Source organism: Chelon labrosus (assembly GCF_963514085.1).
Source record: "Chelon labrosus genome assembly, chromosome: 5".
In the NCBI taxonomy this organism is placed as follows: domain Eukaryota; kingdom Metazoa; phylum Chordata; class Actinopteri; order Mugiliformes; family Mugilidae; genus Chelon; species Chelon labrosus.
The window spans coordinates 31,038,413-31,054,733 of NC_140341.1; the positions used below are offsets into that span (position 1 = coordinate 31,038,413).

The 16,321-nt window shown below is 40.2% G+C and overlaps 1 protein-coding gene across 5 annotated transcripts in view; it reads right to left on the reverse strand.

Annotated features, from left to right (window-relative positions):
* Positions 1 to 16,321, reverse strand: part of LOC311488366 (poly(rC)-binding protein 3) — a gene marked incomplete at both ends in the record, with an annotated part of 36,626 nt that overhangs the window by 8,958 nt on the left and 11,347 nt on the right. The window contains 4 exons of one of the 5 annotated variants that reach the window (XM_084545018.1): positions 7,987 to 8,062; positions 8,802 to 8,843; positions 10,341 to 10,415; positions 13,718 to 13,846. In XM_084545018.1, the coding sequence (XP_084401144.1) occupies positions 7,987 to 8,062; positions 8,802 to 8,843; positions 10,341 to 10,415; positions 13,718 to 13,846 (322 nt within the window). Of the gene's footprint in view, positions 1 to 7,982; positions 8,066 to 8,801; positions 8,844 to 10,340; positions 10,416 to 13,717; positions 13,847 to 16,321 lie in introns of all 5 variants that reach the window. The other 4 variants (XM_084545016.1, XM_084545017.1, XM_084545015.1 and 1 more) reach the window with 4 other exon arrangements.

Sequence of the window (16,321 nt, forward strand, 5' to 3'; positions counted from 1 at the left end):
CGAAAAAGTATAGCGCAAACTCTGGTCTCGAGTGAATAATGGGAACACTTTCTTTTGCAATCGGGCCATTTGGGTCAAGTGACTCAAGTGACTTGCACAACCCTGCTCATATTGACTCGGAATGATCCGAATCCCTCGAAAGATCCGGGTTTTACACTACTAATGCAGAACCGAATCAAAACAGCGCTGCAGCAAAAATTCAGCTGCTGCACACTTCACAAAACGCGTAAAAAGTTTTAAAAAATGGCACTTTCAATAAAACGATTATAAATTGATATGCTTTAATACCATTGTTATATAGCCTGCATATCATTTAGCATTTTAAGGTCAATAAATTCAGATAATATCTTACCGGAATTTCCGGTAAATTGAAAACCTGCCGGTGCCATTTTTTTCTAGCGGAAACCCTGCACTAAATCCAGTTTTACACAGGTATGTGCTTGCAAAAGGAACCAGCCGTTTTAGAGCTCACAGTGAGATCTCTGGGTACTCATCTCTTGCTCCAAACCAGAATTACTCCCCTGCCACTCACGAATGTAATGCGTGATGCGCTTTGTGCAGTCACGTCAATAAAGATGCGCCAGCGCAGATATTTTATTTTGAACTCGATTTATATTCATGAAAATTGAAAGAATATAGTTTAAGATTGTGTGTGGTGTTTTTAATCATAATTTTAAAAAGAATAATAATTAGTTGAAAAAAATATTTTTATCAGTAATTTTTTTATCTATTACTAGACATTTCAGGCGACCCCATTTGAATTTCAGATGACAGCGTGTGTCAAGGGCCAGTGGTTAGGAAACAAACTCTTGAACTGACTTTTTTTTTTCTTTTGCCGAATGCATTATGCAGGCAGGACCAAAGCGAAAGGGGTTGGTGTTTAACACACAAAAGCTGTTGGGACAGCCCAGTGTCAATCGGGCCACTGATCTACTGGTTTATTTAATACATAAATTTTAAAAAAAAGCATCGGGACTGGCCCAAATAGCATGTTGGCCCACCAGGAAAATGCCCGGTATGCCAGATGGCCAGTCCGTCCCTGGTCATCATTTTGTGAAAATAAAATGTATTTCAGGAAATCAGTAAATAATCAAATCTATAGTGGAGCACAGGCAGCAGGCGTGGTCACTGGCATTTATTGCTGTCAAGTGCTTCATGTACCAGTGTTCTGTACATGGAGAACATGTTGAGTTTGATCAAAAATCTAGGCTATGTATAGAATACACTTACATATATACCAGGGATGGGCAACCTAAATGATGGAGGTGGCCACAATTTTTCATCGACACTACCAGAGGGCCACATAGGACCCCACACTTAACCAGATATGATAAAACTGCCATTATATATATATATATATATATATATATATGAAAATAAAACATACAAATCACCATCCATCTCAAGGATGGCAGAAAGCTGCAGAACAGCAGACAAACATTAATTGCAAGAACTAATCTGTGCATTTTTACGCTAAGAAAGAGTTTAACATTTTCCCTGTATACCCACTCTACCTCACCACTACCAGCAGTGGGCACTGGTAAAAAGTCGCTGTTGTTTGCGTACTTTTGATCTGAGGTAGCAGCCCTTGCAGCTTCAGTATACTTCTCGTTTTTAGTTTTGTGCAACGTGTTGTAGAGGCAAGTTAAATTGAAATCTTTCATGGCAGATATTGTCTCGAAGCAGACTAAGCACATAGGTTTGCTTTTACATTCTGTGAACAGATCATATTTTTCTCATTTCACCTGAAACACACACACGATTTTCTCGATCAAGTTTTCCCTCTCCTCCGCTCTTAGCCACGGCGAAACGCCTCTTCTTCACTAGTGGAGAACACCCAGTGGAAGCGTGTACGAGGCGGCGTCTGCATTAGAGGCGCTATCAAGTGGCCAACTGTGTCATTACAACTGATTCAGTGCCGCAGAAGACACATTTTTATAATTTTCAAAAATTAATGTAAGGGCCACTTCGAGTGAGGTCGCGGGCCGTGTGCGGCCCCTGGGCCACCAGTTGCCCATCCCTGATATATACAGTATGTAATGAGAATGATCTGCAATGCTGTTGCCACTCACGTCCAAAGGAAGAGCAGTGCGCTGCCATACACCTTTGTCAGATGCAAATTCCTCCAAAGACACATCAGGTAAACTATTTGGTTATTAGGGGTCCATGCAACAAAGTTGCAGGATCCCTATTTATTTTAATGTGATTTTTCTTCTTCTTCACCTTATTGATTAATCTTATTCTGCTAAGATAAAAGTGTCTGCCCAGGACCATCTGCAAGGGTGAAAGGCATCAAACCTGGTAACCTGGTCCTAGCATTCCACTTTGTCAAGATGTCAATACATATGCCTACACCTAGGTGGCGCTATAATAAGCCAATTTACATTTTGGCTCATATCTCGAGAACCATGTGCCCTAGAAACAAAATTCTTTCTCCCTCTGATTCCTTACATAGCCCTGGTTCTAATGGACCACGCCCATTTCTGCTTGCCAATTGCACCTCAAAGCAAAATCAAATCTTCCTAGCCCGTTCATCCAATTCTCACCAAACTTGGCATGTATCATTTATGGACAAAGATAATGAAAATTTCTCAAAATAACTTTAGCGGGATTATTGACAACAAAGTCAATGGCTAATTCATTTTATGGCGTGCAACAGTATAACTCAAAAGCTAATCTTTTGTGAAGTACAGTATATACCCAAACTTAATCAAACTTTAGATCATTAATAATACTATGATTCTGTACAAGCACCCCAAATTGTGTGACTCTTGGTCTCTAGGGGGTGCTACAAAAGTAACATTTCAATATCTCAAAAACTGCAATAGCCAACTTGAAATTTGGCATACAGTCTGTAAAATATTGTTTACATGCCTATTATGTTGCGTGACATTACTTCTACAGGGGGGCGCTGCAGGTGACACGGAAACATTTCATATGACTTTAAGGCCTATAACTTCTGGAGTATTCGACCGTGTCCAACCCGCTTATGCCTCTGCATCCTGCTCAGGGACAACTTCGCCACGACATGGACCCCTTTATGATCGCTTGCGATCATCTAGTATAATATTAGGATAGTTGTGTCAATCTGTGTGTTCACCCTACAAACAAGCCACTTCGGAGAGCGACTGGGCTGACACTATCCTCTCGTGGTTCATACTCCAGCAACAGGTCTATGGGAAGCTTACGCAGTAAGGGGCTACACCAGTGAAATTATTTTATTCAATACGTAATTACATTTCAATTCAATTCAATTCAATTTTATTTATATAGCATCAATAACAATACAAATCGTCTCAAGACGCTTTACAAAAACCCAGCCTGAAACCCCCAGAGCAAGCCTGAAGGCGACGGTGGCAAGGAAAAACTCCCTTTTAACAGGAAGAAACCTTGAGCAGAACCCAGCTCATATGGAGGGACCCATCTGCCTAAGGCCAGCCGGGAGTATGTCAGGTTATGGCAAAGAATATGGCAAAGAAAACGGCATAGAAAATAGCATAGAATAGGGCGTGAGCTTGCCATCTTCGCCAATAAAAGGGATGGATGACTACAAACTCAGCTTAACCGGGCTCAGCTAGGTTCATTTGTTCCAGAACAGAGTGCGATTGCTGTGTTCACACCAGTCCAAATGAACCGACCTGTGGGATAAACGCTGAAAGACCTAGGTGTGAAAGCACCCTAATTCCGATTTACAGTTTTAAAGGCATTGCTCAGTGGATGATACGGCTAAAAGTTGTTAGGCTTTTGTTAAACTGCACTACGTATTGGCTAGATAGCAGCATCAGGGTGATATCAATCTTCACATTTAATTTACCACAAAAAACGTGAAAGTGAAAGAATATATTGTAAGCATATTTCCCAGAGGTGTATAGTAACGAAGTAGATGTACTTATTATCTGTACTTGACTTGAGGTTTTTTTTTTTAATCAGGACTTTTACTCTACTACATTTAAAAGTTAAAAAATATACTTTTACTCTGTTACTGTGACGTTTGCCACCTCGTTACTCGTTACAAATTAAAATAGAAATATAATTAATCATCGAAGGATTATCTGGAATGGGCGTGTCTGAGAGGACAAGAGGAACAACGTACGGTACTCTCAGGTTTAGAGGAAAGGGCAGGATGCGCAGGGCGGCAGACATCAACATGGCTACCTCCGCAGTTAACGCTGATGAGGAAGATGAGGAAGATACAGAAGACGTTACCACACTGACAGCATCTCCTTCGGTAGAAGATGACAGTCACCCGTGACTAGGAGATAGGAGGCACTTTTTTGTGTTCTTAGGCAGACAGACGCTTTATTTTGTTCTCAGGCAGACACTTGATTCACTCACTCTACAAGTTTTTTTGTTTTTGTTTTATCATACCACATTTCATTCACCTGAAAGTGAAATAAAGAGAACAAGGGGAGAACCATTTTTGGTTGTTTTGCTTCTTTTTATGCGTACTATAAAAATACTTTCTACTTTACTTGTACTTATGATACTTGAGTATATTTTTTCACAAGATACTTTTGATACTTAAGTACATTTAATGTGAGCTACTTTAAGACTTTTACTCAAGTGGTTTTCTTATCGGTGACTTTAACTTTTACCAAAGTCATTTTCAGTTATGGTATTTGTACTTTTACTTTTTTTTAAAGTACTTTATACACCTCTGCAGCTCTGGTTGCAGTTTGGCTGAGTTGTGGGCCTTATGTGGCACACATGTTGGATGCCAGATGTGGACCACATAAGGGCCACAATTCATTCAAGCATGTGGGCCAAGTGCAGCTGGGTTGTGTGGCCCATCACTGGGCCAGACCAGTTTTGCTATGGGGGAATGACCGATAGCATAGGTCTTGGCATGAGAATCAATGAAAATTTGTGAAAACCGATCAGATCATTGTAATATTGAAGTAAATGAAGGTTTCTGTCCCTGCTAGCTTGAAACAGAGTCTCATGCCAAGGTGTAGTGTGTAGTGGCAAAATTTCAGTTTTAGTTTTCGTTCCTTTATCAAGCCACTTCCTTCGGCGTCCGCAGCAGACGGTTTCTGACTCGTATCCAACCCAAAGAAGAAAATAATTCCCTGAAACGTGATTGTAGTTCGTTCTTGAATTTAATCCAACATAAAGTACAAGTTGCATTTGTTTACTAAGGCTTGGACACAGTAAAAAGCTGTTTGCATCCAAAACTCCTCACACTGTCTGAATCATAGCACACACTTGACTAATCAAAAGCGCACACCTGTCTAATCACTGAGAACAGCGGCGTACGTCACCAGGCATCAGACTTGTACAAAAAAAAATCATATTAAACGATAAACTATCATAAGCAAATTAGATCTTAATTCTAAGTGTTCAAATGTTAATTAATATTGTGCAAACTTCTGAAAACAACATTTTCACCTGATTTGGCTCTTACACCCAGATTTGACAACGTGTTTTGAATTTGGACAAATTACTGTTTTATGGATGTTGAATTACCTTGGCCAGCAGGCAATGTTTGTGTTGTTATGTTGCATTTGGCTTCACCAAAATTATCATTTGCAGCTTGCTAGCAGGCTAGTCGACTTAGCTTACACGAGGCACGAACTAAGTAACGAAAAAGGGGCGTGTCACTAACAATATTTTTCTGAAAGCTATAATAATAAGAATAAGAATAAGAAAACATTTATTTGTCCCACAATGGGGAAACTGCAGTTTGCAACAGCATGCAGAAATGGCAGAGATAGAACAGATAATAGACATATTGCACAGACTGGTGTTATTACACCATAAGGTGTAATAATATTGCACATATTAGGAGTGCTCGTTGTGGAGCCTAACAGCAGCAGGAAGGAAAGACCTTCTGTATCGTTCCTTCACACGTCAAGGGTGAAGCAGTCTGTCACTGAAGCTGCTCCTCAGTCCTGTCAGGTCACCATGCAGGGGGTGGGACCCATTGTCCAGCATGGAGGACAGTTTAGCCAGAACTCTCCTGTCACCCACCTCCCTCACTGAGTCCAAGGGGTGATGCCACTGTTCCAGCAGACCACTCCATACAGGATGACTGATGCCACTACAGAGTCATAGAAGGTCTTCAGGATCTCTGGATTTGGCATGAGACTCTGTTTTAAGCTAGCAGGGACAGAAACCTTAATTTACTTCAATATTACAATGATCTGATCGGTTTTCTCCAATTTCCATTGATTCTCATGCCAAGACCTATGCTCATTCCCCCATAGCAAAACTAGTCTGGCCCAGTGATGGGCCACACAACCCAGCTGCACTTGGCCCACATGCATGAATGAACTGCGGCCCTTATGTGGCCCACATCTGGCATCCAACATGTGTGCCACATAAGGCCCACAACTCAGCCAAACTGCAACCAGAGCTGGCCCTAATCTGGCCCTATGGTGGGCCAAACTATTTTCAGAAACAGTTCCTGATGTCAACCTTAATTCAGCCTTAACTCAGCCACTTAATTTATGTGCCATATTTGATCCAGATTATTTTTATAAATATATATGTGTATATATATATATATATATATATATATATATATATATATGTGTGTATATATATAGGGGTAGATCACTTTGACTTGGTCATTGTAAAAGTAGATCGCAAGCCAAAAAATTGTGGGCACCCCTGCTGTAGATACAGTGGTAACACAACAAACTTGTATAAGCATATGGAAATTTTTAAAATCCCCCGCCCCCTGGCCCCGACAGACCCCTGAAAAGAAGAAAAAAGTGCACTAAAGGGGAGAAATGTTGTCTTATTTTTGTATTGTATTGTACTTCCTAAACACTTCCTTACATTATTTATAATATTTGTTGTGGAGTGATAATTTTGTACATCCAAATCCAGAAAGAAGTGCAATGAAGGGAGAGATTTAGTTTTATAATTGTATTGTAGGTTCTGAACACTCTGCCTGAAAAATTATTTGTTTTTATTTGTCCTCAAGGGATCATTTTGTGGTGTTTCTGAACAAAAACTTTTATTGAGATTTACTTATAAACTTTGCCCAAATTCTGTACTGGATTTTAACTGATTAATAATGGAAAAAGGCAAATCACACTTAAATGTCATGAAAATTAATTCAGAATTATATTGATTCAGATTGATAATGCATCCATCGTAATTATTCAAAAGTATTGATATCGGTATCGGCAATACTAGCCCTGTATTTACTTGGTATCGGATCGATACCAAATCTAGCAGTACTGCACACCACTAATCAGCACTTCATAGAGTGGGGAATGAATGTACATCGGTAAAGCAGGATCAACACTGCCACCTGCTGGAATATTTTTTGGGGGGCAGGGTGGATTCTTGCATGGATTCAGACCTTCGCGTACGGATCGGATTGGAAAAAGGCGAAAGGAATGTCTCAAAATTACGCAAGCGGTAGCAGGGATGATCTGCAAATGCAGATTCAACACTTCACACACAGTACGTACAGTAGTAAGAGACACAAATGAAATTTCAAGACAGATGCACATGTCAGAAGTGATATGTTTTTACAAATTGGTATGATTTAATTTGCAAGTGTCCAAACATTTGAATAAATCATTACACCTTTGTGCAAATACCAATTTACAAGTCACGAATTTTGACTTTGTGCTTATTATATCATATGCGTGGATTGCGGTGTTTGCATATACGCATAATATTGAGACATATCTCTCTCCATAGAAACACCTGAATTGAGTTGATGGTAAAAAAATAAAAATATTGTTTTAATGTGGAATGTTTTCACCTTGAGAAGAAGGTAAAACCCCCTAAAAATATGTCAGAGGAAGAAATGTGTCCTGTTGCAAAGAGACATTGTTTAAAGTATTTTTTTTTTCTTTCACTGGCATAATATCAGAAAGAGCCAAGAGAAAAAATATACATAGAAAAAAATCAAAGAAGGATAAAAACCACAGGGGGCAAGGCATGCTGTGTCAAAAGAGAGATAAGGTGCAAGCTAGGGAGAGATTAAAAATGAAGTATCTATAGGGCCTTGTGGGTACGTACCAGGGAAAGCAGGGGTGGTCTGTCCGAGAGGGGTAAAGGGGGTTTGCTGCATAGCCAACTGGTGGAGCTTGGTCAACTGCTGAAGGGTTAGAAGGGAAAGTAGAACTAAGAAGTTACTGTTACACAGGTCACACTGAGAAATGAATCCAACCAAAGCTAGAGTGAAGAAACAATGATGTAGGAAGCAATGACAATGGGTGGTGGACAAAAAGTAGGAGAAAAGAAATGTCTGTATTACGTATGACTATAATAGAGACGTCAATTGCTACATAATTGGACTTTTTTTCTTTTGTACCTGCTTCCTCTAATTAAATAGTCCTTTGTGTTTTTTAAGTAGGTATCCAGTCTTGAGCAGATTAACATTAAGAAATGATTCACGCATAACTCACACCCAGCGAACCTTTTGTTTTACGTGGGTGTCAGAGCAGCTGGTCTCACCCCAACATGATGTCCATCTTCTGCTGTGTTATCATTTCCATCAGGAATGAGGGACGGATTTTTTTTTTTTTTTTTTTTATTTTTTACATATTGTACCATCAGCCACCATATCCACTGGTTTCAATCACTGTCCAACTTTGAATTAGTGGATCCGACACAAGATAGATCTTGTGACGCTCTCAAGACAAGAGATGTCTACATCAAAACTGTCATTACTGTCTGACCAAATCTGTCAGGTGGGTGAGGTTCAGTTTTACCTTGAACAACAGACACACAGTGAGTAAATGACTCGCCTTTACCTAAAAGAGCTCATGTATAATTATGTAATGTAATTATGACACAAGTGTAACTTGTAAATTAATAGACTAAGAACTCACATCTGGGTGTGGTATGGCATACTGTCCCTGAATTGTGTAGGCCTGGGAGGGTGAAAAAATAGACAGATTTTGGCATCAAGAGGGGGGAAAACATCATGCATAGAACAAATCAGTGCGTACAAACTAAGCTCTGCTTAAAGCCTCTTTACTCACTTAAATAACAATTTAGATCTGGTGACTACAAATTTATCAGGTTTTTCAGTAGCTTGAGTGGCATTGTGTGATATTACGGTGAATGACATTAGCCTACTAGTGCAGTCACAGACTGTGATATATAAGTTAATATGGAGACCTTGTACATCCAAGGCTGAGAAATGATCAGCCAGAAATGCTACTTATCTTTCACGTTATATCAGTAGCCAGCATACATAATGTGCAATTTTACATTTGCAATGTAACTTGAGCATCATCTTTGGTTCTCCTGTTCCATCTTTAATTCAAAAAATTTAACTTAACAAAACTCAAGTGAATAATTATTCAAATCTCAGCCTACACTGTATATGTGTAAAATTAGGCAGAGCATTCAGTATTTTTGGTGCATGCAACACAATTCAAACTTTGGCACGGACACAACACCAGGAACCGCTATATAATGTAAAGAAATCCAAACTGACACTTTAAAAAACTGTACCTTACGAATATGTTCAATCAATGCTGGACACCTTTTGGACATTGTCATGCCTTGCAAAAGTAGTATTTATGTAGAATATCTGTATGTGATTTTTCTATGTTGCACAGGTGTGTGTTCCTGTCCTCCCTGTTTATCTAATTTACCAAAACAGACTTGTGCATTATGATGTCTAAACACTTCAAATGTGCCTTGCATTTCATTGAACATCCAATGTGGACAAAAGAAAATCATCTAAATTGCAGTCATTACAAGTAGTTAAGTACTGTTTTTCTCAAATTTGTCTTTTGTGCATGCTGATTTTTCAGCAGCTTTCCTGCTGACACTCATGTCATGTATGCGCACAACACACCCAACCAATGCTGTTCAACCAAGCCAACTCAGGCCTACTTCCCAATAAAACAGTGGCAAAATGATAATGCCACACTACTTGTGCTATTAATACTGACAGTGAACAGCCATCATTTACATGGCTGCGTGAGGTAATTTGTCACACAATATTTTTTGTGTATTTAAACATACAACTAATGCTAAATTATAACAAAAATAACTTAGATACTTAGATACCTATTAGTAACATGATCACATAGTTTCTGCCAAAATAACTGCAGCGGTTCAACTGCAAACTGTGCAGTACAACAGCCATAGAAAAATATGTTTAGGCACACCACACTGATTCAACAGTCTACAGTGACTTGAGGAACATGTTTAATTACTTTAAATCAAATCTACAGTCATTTCCTAATCTTAACCATGGAGTTTTTGCGCACTAATCTACCCACAGACTTTGGATAGAATCCCTTATCTCATGTGTTGTTAGTTGAGCGCTTTCTACATCAGCTATCTGTCTCAACTATCTCCTGTTGAGTTCATAAATGGTAAGTAATGAGCTAGGCTACCTCGATACTTACCTGGCCACCAGAAAAAATTACTGGTGTGGAGGCAGGCTTTGGGCGATAAGGGATGGTGGCACCTTTTGGTGGGGACTAGAAAAAAAGGCAAGAGAGAGCAGAGTCAGTCAGAGAAAGGCCACTTTGGTGGCACTGGTAGTTTAGCTTAGCACAAAGACTGGAAACAAGAGGGAAAAAAGTTAGCCTGGCTTTATCTCGAGTTTATAAACTACCAGCAATGTTAACGCTTTTAATTAGCTTAGCATATAAAAAAGCTGGTTGTTTCAGATTGCTTGATTCTGTCCGGAGGTAACCTAACAAAATCCACCTAGCAGCAGTTCAGAAGATTTACATAAGACAATGCCACTTTCATACATGTCCTTTAAACATGAAGCTACTGTCAGATGCCCATTAGCTTAGCTTAGCACAAATAACTGAATAAGCTAAGCTAAGGAATATCCTATGGGCAAATACCAAACTGGCCAATTTTGAATGGTTCACTTGGCAATTCACATAAGCTACTGTTAATATTCTAGACAGTCACATTTCTCAAGGATAAAGCTATATGACAGTAATAGCAGAAAAAACAGAATTACCCAAAAAGAAATTGCTTGTCAAGTTGACATCTATGGAAAGCAGGGGTTGTACCGACTACTTTACTGCTGTGCTGTGACGTGGTGTAACCCTAACCACATCACGACCAAGGAACATGTCTGCTGCCCTGATATTGAACTGCTGGCTGTGGGGCTCAGGCCGCATTTCCTGCTGAGGGAAATTCCCTTTGTTATCACCATCACTGTTTACCATCTGCAAACCGTGGCATGTGACGTCACGCTGTCATTGAGATTACTGTCAGATTACTGGCATTTGGATGTTTGGTCTGTTTTGCAATCATGTGTCTATGACAAAAACACTGACTAATTTCACACAGTATGTTCACTGCCCTACCAGAGAGGAGAGGACACTGGATTTGCTGTATGACAACGTGAGGGATGCATATAGATCTTACTTCCTTCCCCCCGTGACCTGCCCACGGGGGGAAGGTCAGACCATAATCTGGTTCACCTCAAATACTGCTATGTGCCCCTGGTTGTGAAACAACCAGTCACCAGTGAAAAGGTGGTCAGAGGAGACCTACCCCTCACTGCAGGACTGGAGTGCACTCAGTGAGTGCCACATGGAGAGGACAGTCTGCCCCAGAGTGCTTAGGGCCTGTGCCACCCAGCTGTCTTTCTTTCAACTGGTTTTCAACATGAGCCTGAATCTACGGAGGGTACCTGTGCTGTGAAAGACATTATGCTTCGTGCCAGTGCCAAAAATACAAGTGATATTCTATCAATGCCAGTGCCACGCCGCAGTAGCCCCAGTGACTACAGACCGGTGGCCCTGACCTTCCACATAATGAAGACCTTTGAGCGACTTGTTCTGGTACAGCTGCGAGACATGGTCGACACTCAACTGGACCATCTCCAGTTCGCCTACCAGCCATGACTTGAAGTCGAGGATGCTCAACCGTGCATATGCTCACCTGGATAAACCGGCGAGCACTGTGAGTGTCACATTCTTTGACTTTTCCAGTGCTTTTAACACCATCAGCCTGACCCTTCTGAGTGAGAAGCTCAAAGCAATGCAGGTTGAATCCCCCCCTGGTGTCCTGGATCGTTGACTACCTCACTGGAAGACCACAGTATTTGCGGCTGCAACAGTGTGTGTCAGACAGGGTGGTTAGCAGCACTGGGGCTCCACAGGGGACAGTCCTCTCCCCCTTCCTCTTCATCATCTACACCACGGACTTCAACTACCAGACAGAGTCCTGCCACCTTCAGAAGTTTTCTGATGACTCTGTGGTAGCAGAATGTATCAGTGATGGTAAGGAGGCTGAGTACAGAACTGTGGTGGGAAACTTCTTGGAACTGAATGTGACAAAGACAAAAGAACTGGTTGTGGACATGAGGACGAAAAAAGGCTCCTGTGATCCCTATTACCATCTGGGGGGGCCCATGTGGACATTTTTGAGGATTAGAAATATCTGGGAGTGCGCTTTGACAATAAACTGGACTGGTCAGTGTACACTGAGGCACTCTACCAGAAGGTCCTTCAACATCTGCTGAACAATGTTGAGGATGTTCTATGAGTCCTGTACGCTGTTGCATGCTGGAACAGCAGGCTGAGAGTAGCAGGCACTAATAGACTCAACAAACTGATCCACAAGGCCATGGTTGTTGTAGAGGTGGAGCTGAACTCTTTGAACACAGTGCCAGAAAGGAGGATGTTGGCAAGAGTGAAGACCATCCTGGACAACTCCTCCCACCCACTCCACAACACACTGGCTAATCTAAGGAGTACCTTCAGTATGGACTCTTACCTCTGTATATTGTGAGTACTTGTGCAACATTTGTTTCTTTTCCTTTTTATGCATCTTGCTTTTGTTTGTGGTTGTAGAGCGTGTTTTTTTTTTTGCTATTAGAAGTGTCAGATTGATGGTGTTTATGGTGTTGAAGTGTTCAAGCTTCTATTACCTTGCAAAAAAGCCTCCATAACTTATTTTGTGTGAGACTCTACAACAGGGATGGGCAACTGGCGGCCCGCGGGCCGTATGCGGCGGAGGAAAGAGAAAACTTGATCAAGAAAATCGTGTCTTTCAAGTGAAAGAATGTTATCTATTAACAGAATGTAAAGGCAAACCTGTGCTTAGTCTGCTTAGAGACGCTATCTGCCATGAAAGATTTCAATTTAAGTCGCCGCTACAATACGTTGCACAAAGCTACGAGACGTATACTGAAGCTGCAAGGGCTGCTATCGTAGCGGACCTCAAATCAAAACTACGCAAATAACTGCGGCTTTTTACCAGTGCTCACTGATGGTAGTGGTGAGGTAGAGTGGGTAGCTATACAGGGAAAATGTTGAACTCTTTCTTAGTGTAAAAATGCACAAATTAATTTTAAAAATAAATGAAAAATCCCAGTAAGTGGTTATTTTTTGTTTGCTTCAATAAACACACACACACACATATATATATATATATATATATATATATATATAATCTAATTATACACACACAAACATATTTAAAATGGCAGTTTTATCATATCTGGTTAAGTGCGCGGTCCTATGTGGCCCTCAGGTAGTGTCGATGAAAAATTGTGGCCCCCTCCATCATTTAGGTTGCCCATCCCTGCTCTACAATATGTATTCAGGTCAAGAATCTAGATTTCATTGTTTTCCAAGCATTACTTTCTACTGTGTTGTATGTGTGACGTCATCGACTATTCACCGTCTACTTGACTTTCACCACATATTAGTCGACTTAGACTAAGACGTTCAGCCCCTAATGGGCAATACTTGCCAGGTGATTCTGACCGTTTAAAAATCATTTGCTAAATCTTTACATACTTTACCTCCAGCATGACCACACAGATTTGTTTGACACACTGGATGATGGCTTCTGGGGTCCCGGAGATTGTGACTGCACGTTCTGTGGAGTTGGGCAACATGTCACCCGCTACCTGAACCTGGGCCCCTGTGGACTAGATTAGAGAAAAAGGAATTTGAGGTACTTGACCTTGTTGATAGGATTCGAGGTTTAACCCTTCAACAATATAACCCCCATCTGGAGACATGGCATGTTGACTTTAAGATACAACCCCTGGCAAAAATTATGGAATCGCCAGTCTTGGAGGACTTTGTAGAAAAAAGCAGATCACAGACATGACACAAAACTAAAGTCATTTCAAATGGCAACTTTCTGGCTTTAAGAAACACTAAAAGAAATCAAGAAAAAAAAAAATGGTAGTCGGTAACAGTTACTTTTTTAGACCAAGCAGAGGGAAAACATTATGGAATCACTCAATTCTGAGGAAAAAAATATCAACAAAAGAACACTTCAACACACCACCAGTACTTTGTTGCTCCACCTCTGGCTTTTATAACAGCTTGCAGTCTCTGAGGCATGGACTTAATGAGTGACCAGTGGTAGACAGTAACAAAGTAAATTTACTTGAGTACTGTACTTAAGTACAGTTTTTGAGTATCTGTACTTTACTTGAGTGTTATTTTTGGGGGATACTTTTACTTTCACTCCAATACATTTGAAGGACAAATATTGTACTTTTTACTCCACTACATTTCTGTTGATGCTCTTGTTACTCGCTACTTTTGAGCTTACGTCAGCTGATTATTTTTTTATTTTATTTTATTTTTTTCAAAATTCTGAGAAAATAAACTGTTTCTGCTGATTCGCATATGGTTTGTCTTAGTCGTATACGTCATGCCATACAATCCATACAATGGAGGAAGAAACTGAAGAAACACCTGGAGAAACTCCCACCGAGCACCCGTATCCTTATCTCAAACCCATGTTTGAGATTTTTGCCACAAAAACTGATTTGTTTCAGTTTAAACGTTTGTTGTGCTTACCGCAAACAAATTATATCACGGCCTACAAGAACTCGTCTTCCAACCTGAAAAAGCACGTCGCGGTATGTAAAGTAGCTACTGACGTTCGCTAGCTTAATGTTTGTTAAATTGCTGATGAACATTTTAAATGTAATTGTATGAGCTTGTAGTGAGAGAGAGAGAGAGAGAGAGAGAGAGAGAGAGAGAGAGAGTGTCTGCAAAAGAAAGAGTGAGGCTGTGTGGATTGTAGAGTGGATTGTATAATGACAATAAAGCTACTTTCCTGTATTTCCTGAGATACTTTTTAAATACTTTTACTTAAGTATTTTTTTTAAGCAAATATTTTAGTACTTTACTTAAGTAATATTTTGACTTAGCAACTTTTACTTGTATTGGAGTAATATTTGACAGGAGTATCTGTACTTTTACTCAAGTAGTGAAGGTGTGTGTGTGTACTCTTCATCAATCTGGCTCCAGCTTTCTCTGATTGCTGTTGCCAGATCAGCTTTGCAGGTTGGAGCCTTGTCATGAACCATTTTCTTCAACTTCCACCACAGATTTTCAATTGGATTGAGATCCGGACTATTTGCAGGCCATGACATTGACCTTATGTGTCTTTCTTCAAGGAACGTTTTCACAGTTTTTGCTCTATGGCAAGATGCATTATCATATTGAAAAATGATTTCATCATCCCCAAATATCCTTTCAATTGATGGGATAAGAAAAGTGTCCAAAATGTCAACGAAAACTTGTGCATTTTTTGAAGATGTAATGACAGCCATCTCCCCAGTGCCTTTACCTGACATGCAGCCCCATATCATCAATGACTGTGGAAATTTGCATGTTTTCTTCAGGCAGTCGTCTTCATAAATCTCATTGGAACGGCACCAAACAAAAGTTCCAGCATCATCACCTTGCCCAATGCAGATTCGCGATTCATCACTGAATATGACTTTGATTCAGTCATCCACAGTCCACGATTGCTTTTCCTTAGCCCATTGTAACCTTGTTTTTTTCTTTTTAGGTGTTAATGATGGCTTTCGTTTAGCTTTTCTGTATGTAAATTCCATTTCCTTTAGGCGATTTCTTACAGTTCAGTCACAGACGTCGACTCCAGTTTCCTCCCATTTGTTCCTCATTTGTTTTGCTGTGCATTTTCTGTTTTCAAGACATATTGCCTTAAGTTTTCTGTCTTGACGCTTTGACGTCTTCCTTGGTCTACCAGTATGCTTGCCTTTAGCAACGTTCCCATGTTGTTTGTACTTGGTCCAGATTTTAGACACAGCTGACTGTGAACAACCAACATCTTTTGCAACATTGCGTGATGATTTACCCTCTTTAGGGAGTTTGATAATCCTCTCCTTTCTTTCACATCTCTCGTGTTGTAGGCATGATTCATGTCAATCCATTTGGTGCAACAGCTCTCCAAGGTGTGATCACTCCTTTTTAAGTGCAGACGAACGAGCAGATCTAATCTGATGCAGGTGTTAGTTTTGGGGAAAAAAAATGAATAACAAAGAGCATAAGCTCAGGAATAGATTAAAAAAAATAAAAATCCATTTGAGGATTTTCAAGAGCAGCGCAGGTGGCTCAGCAAGGTGCGCACA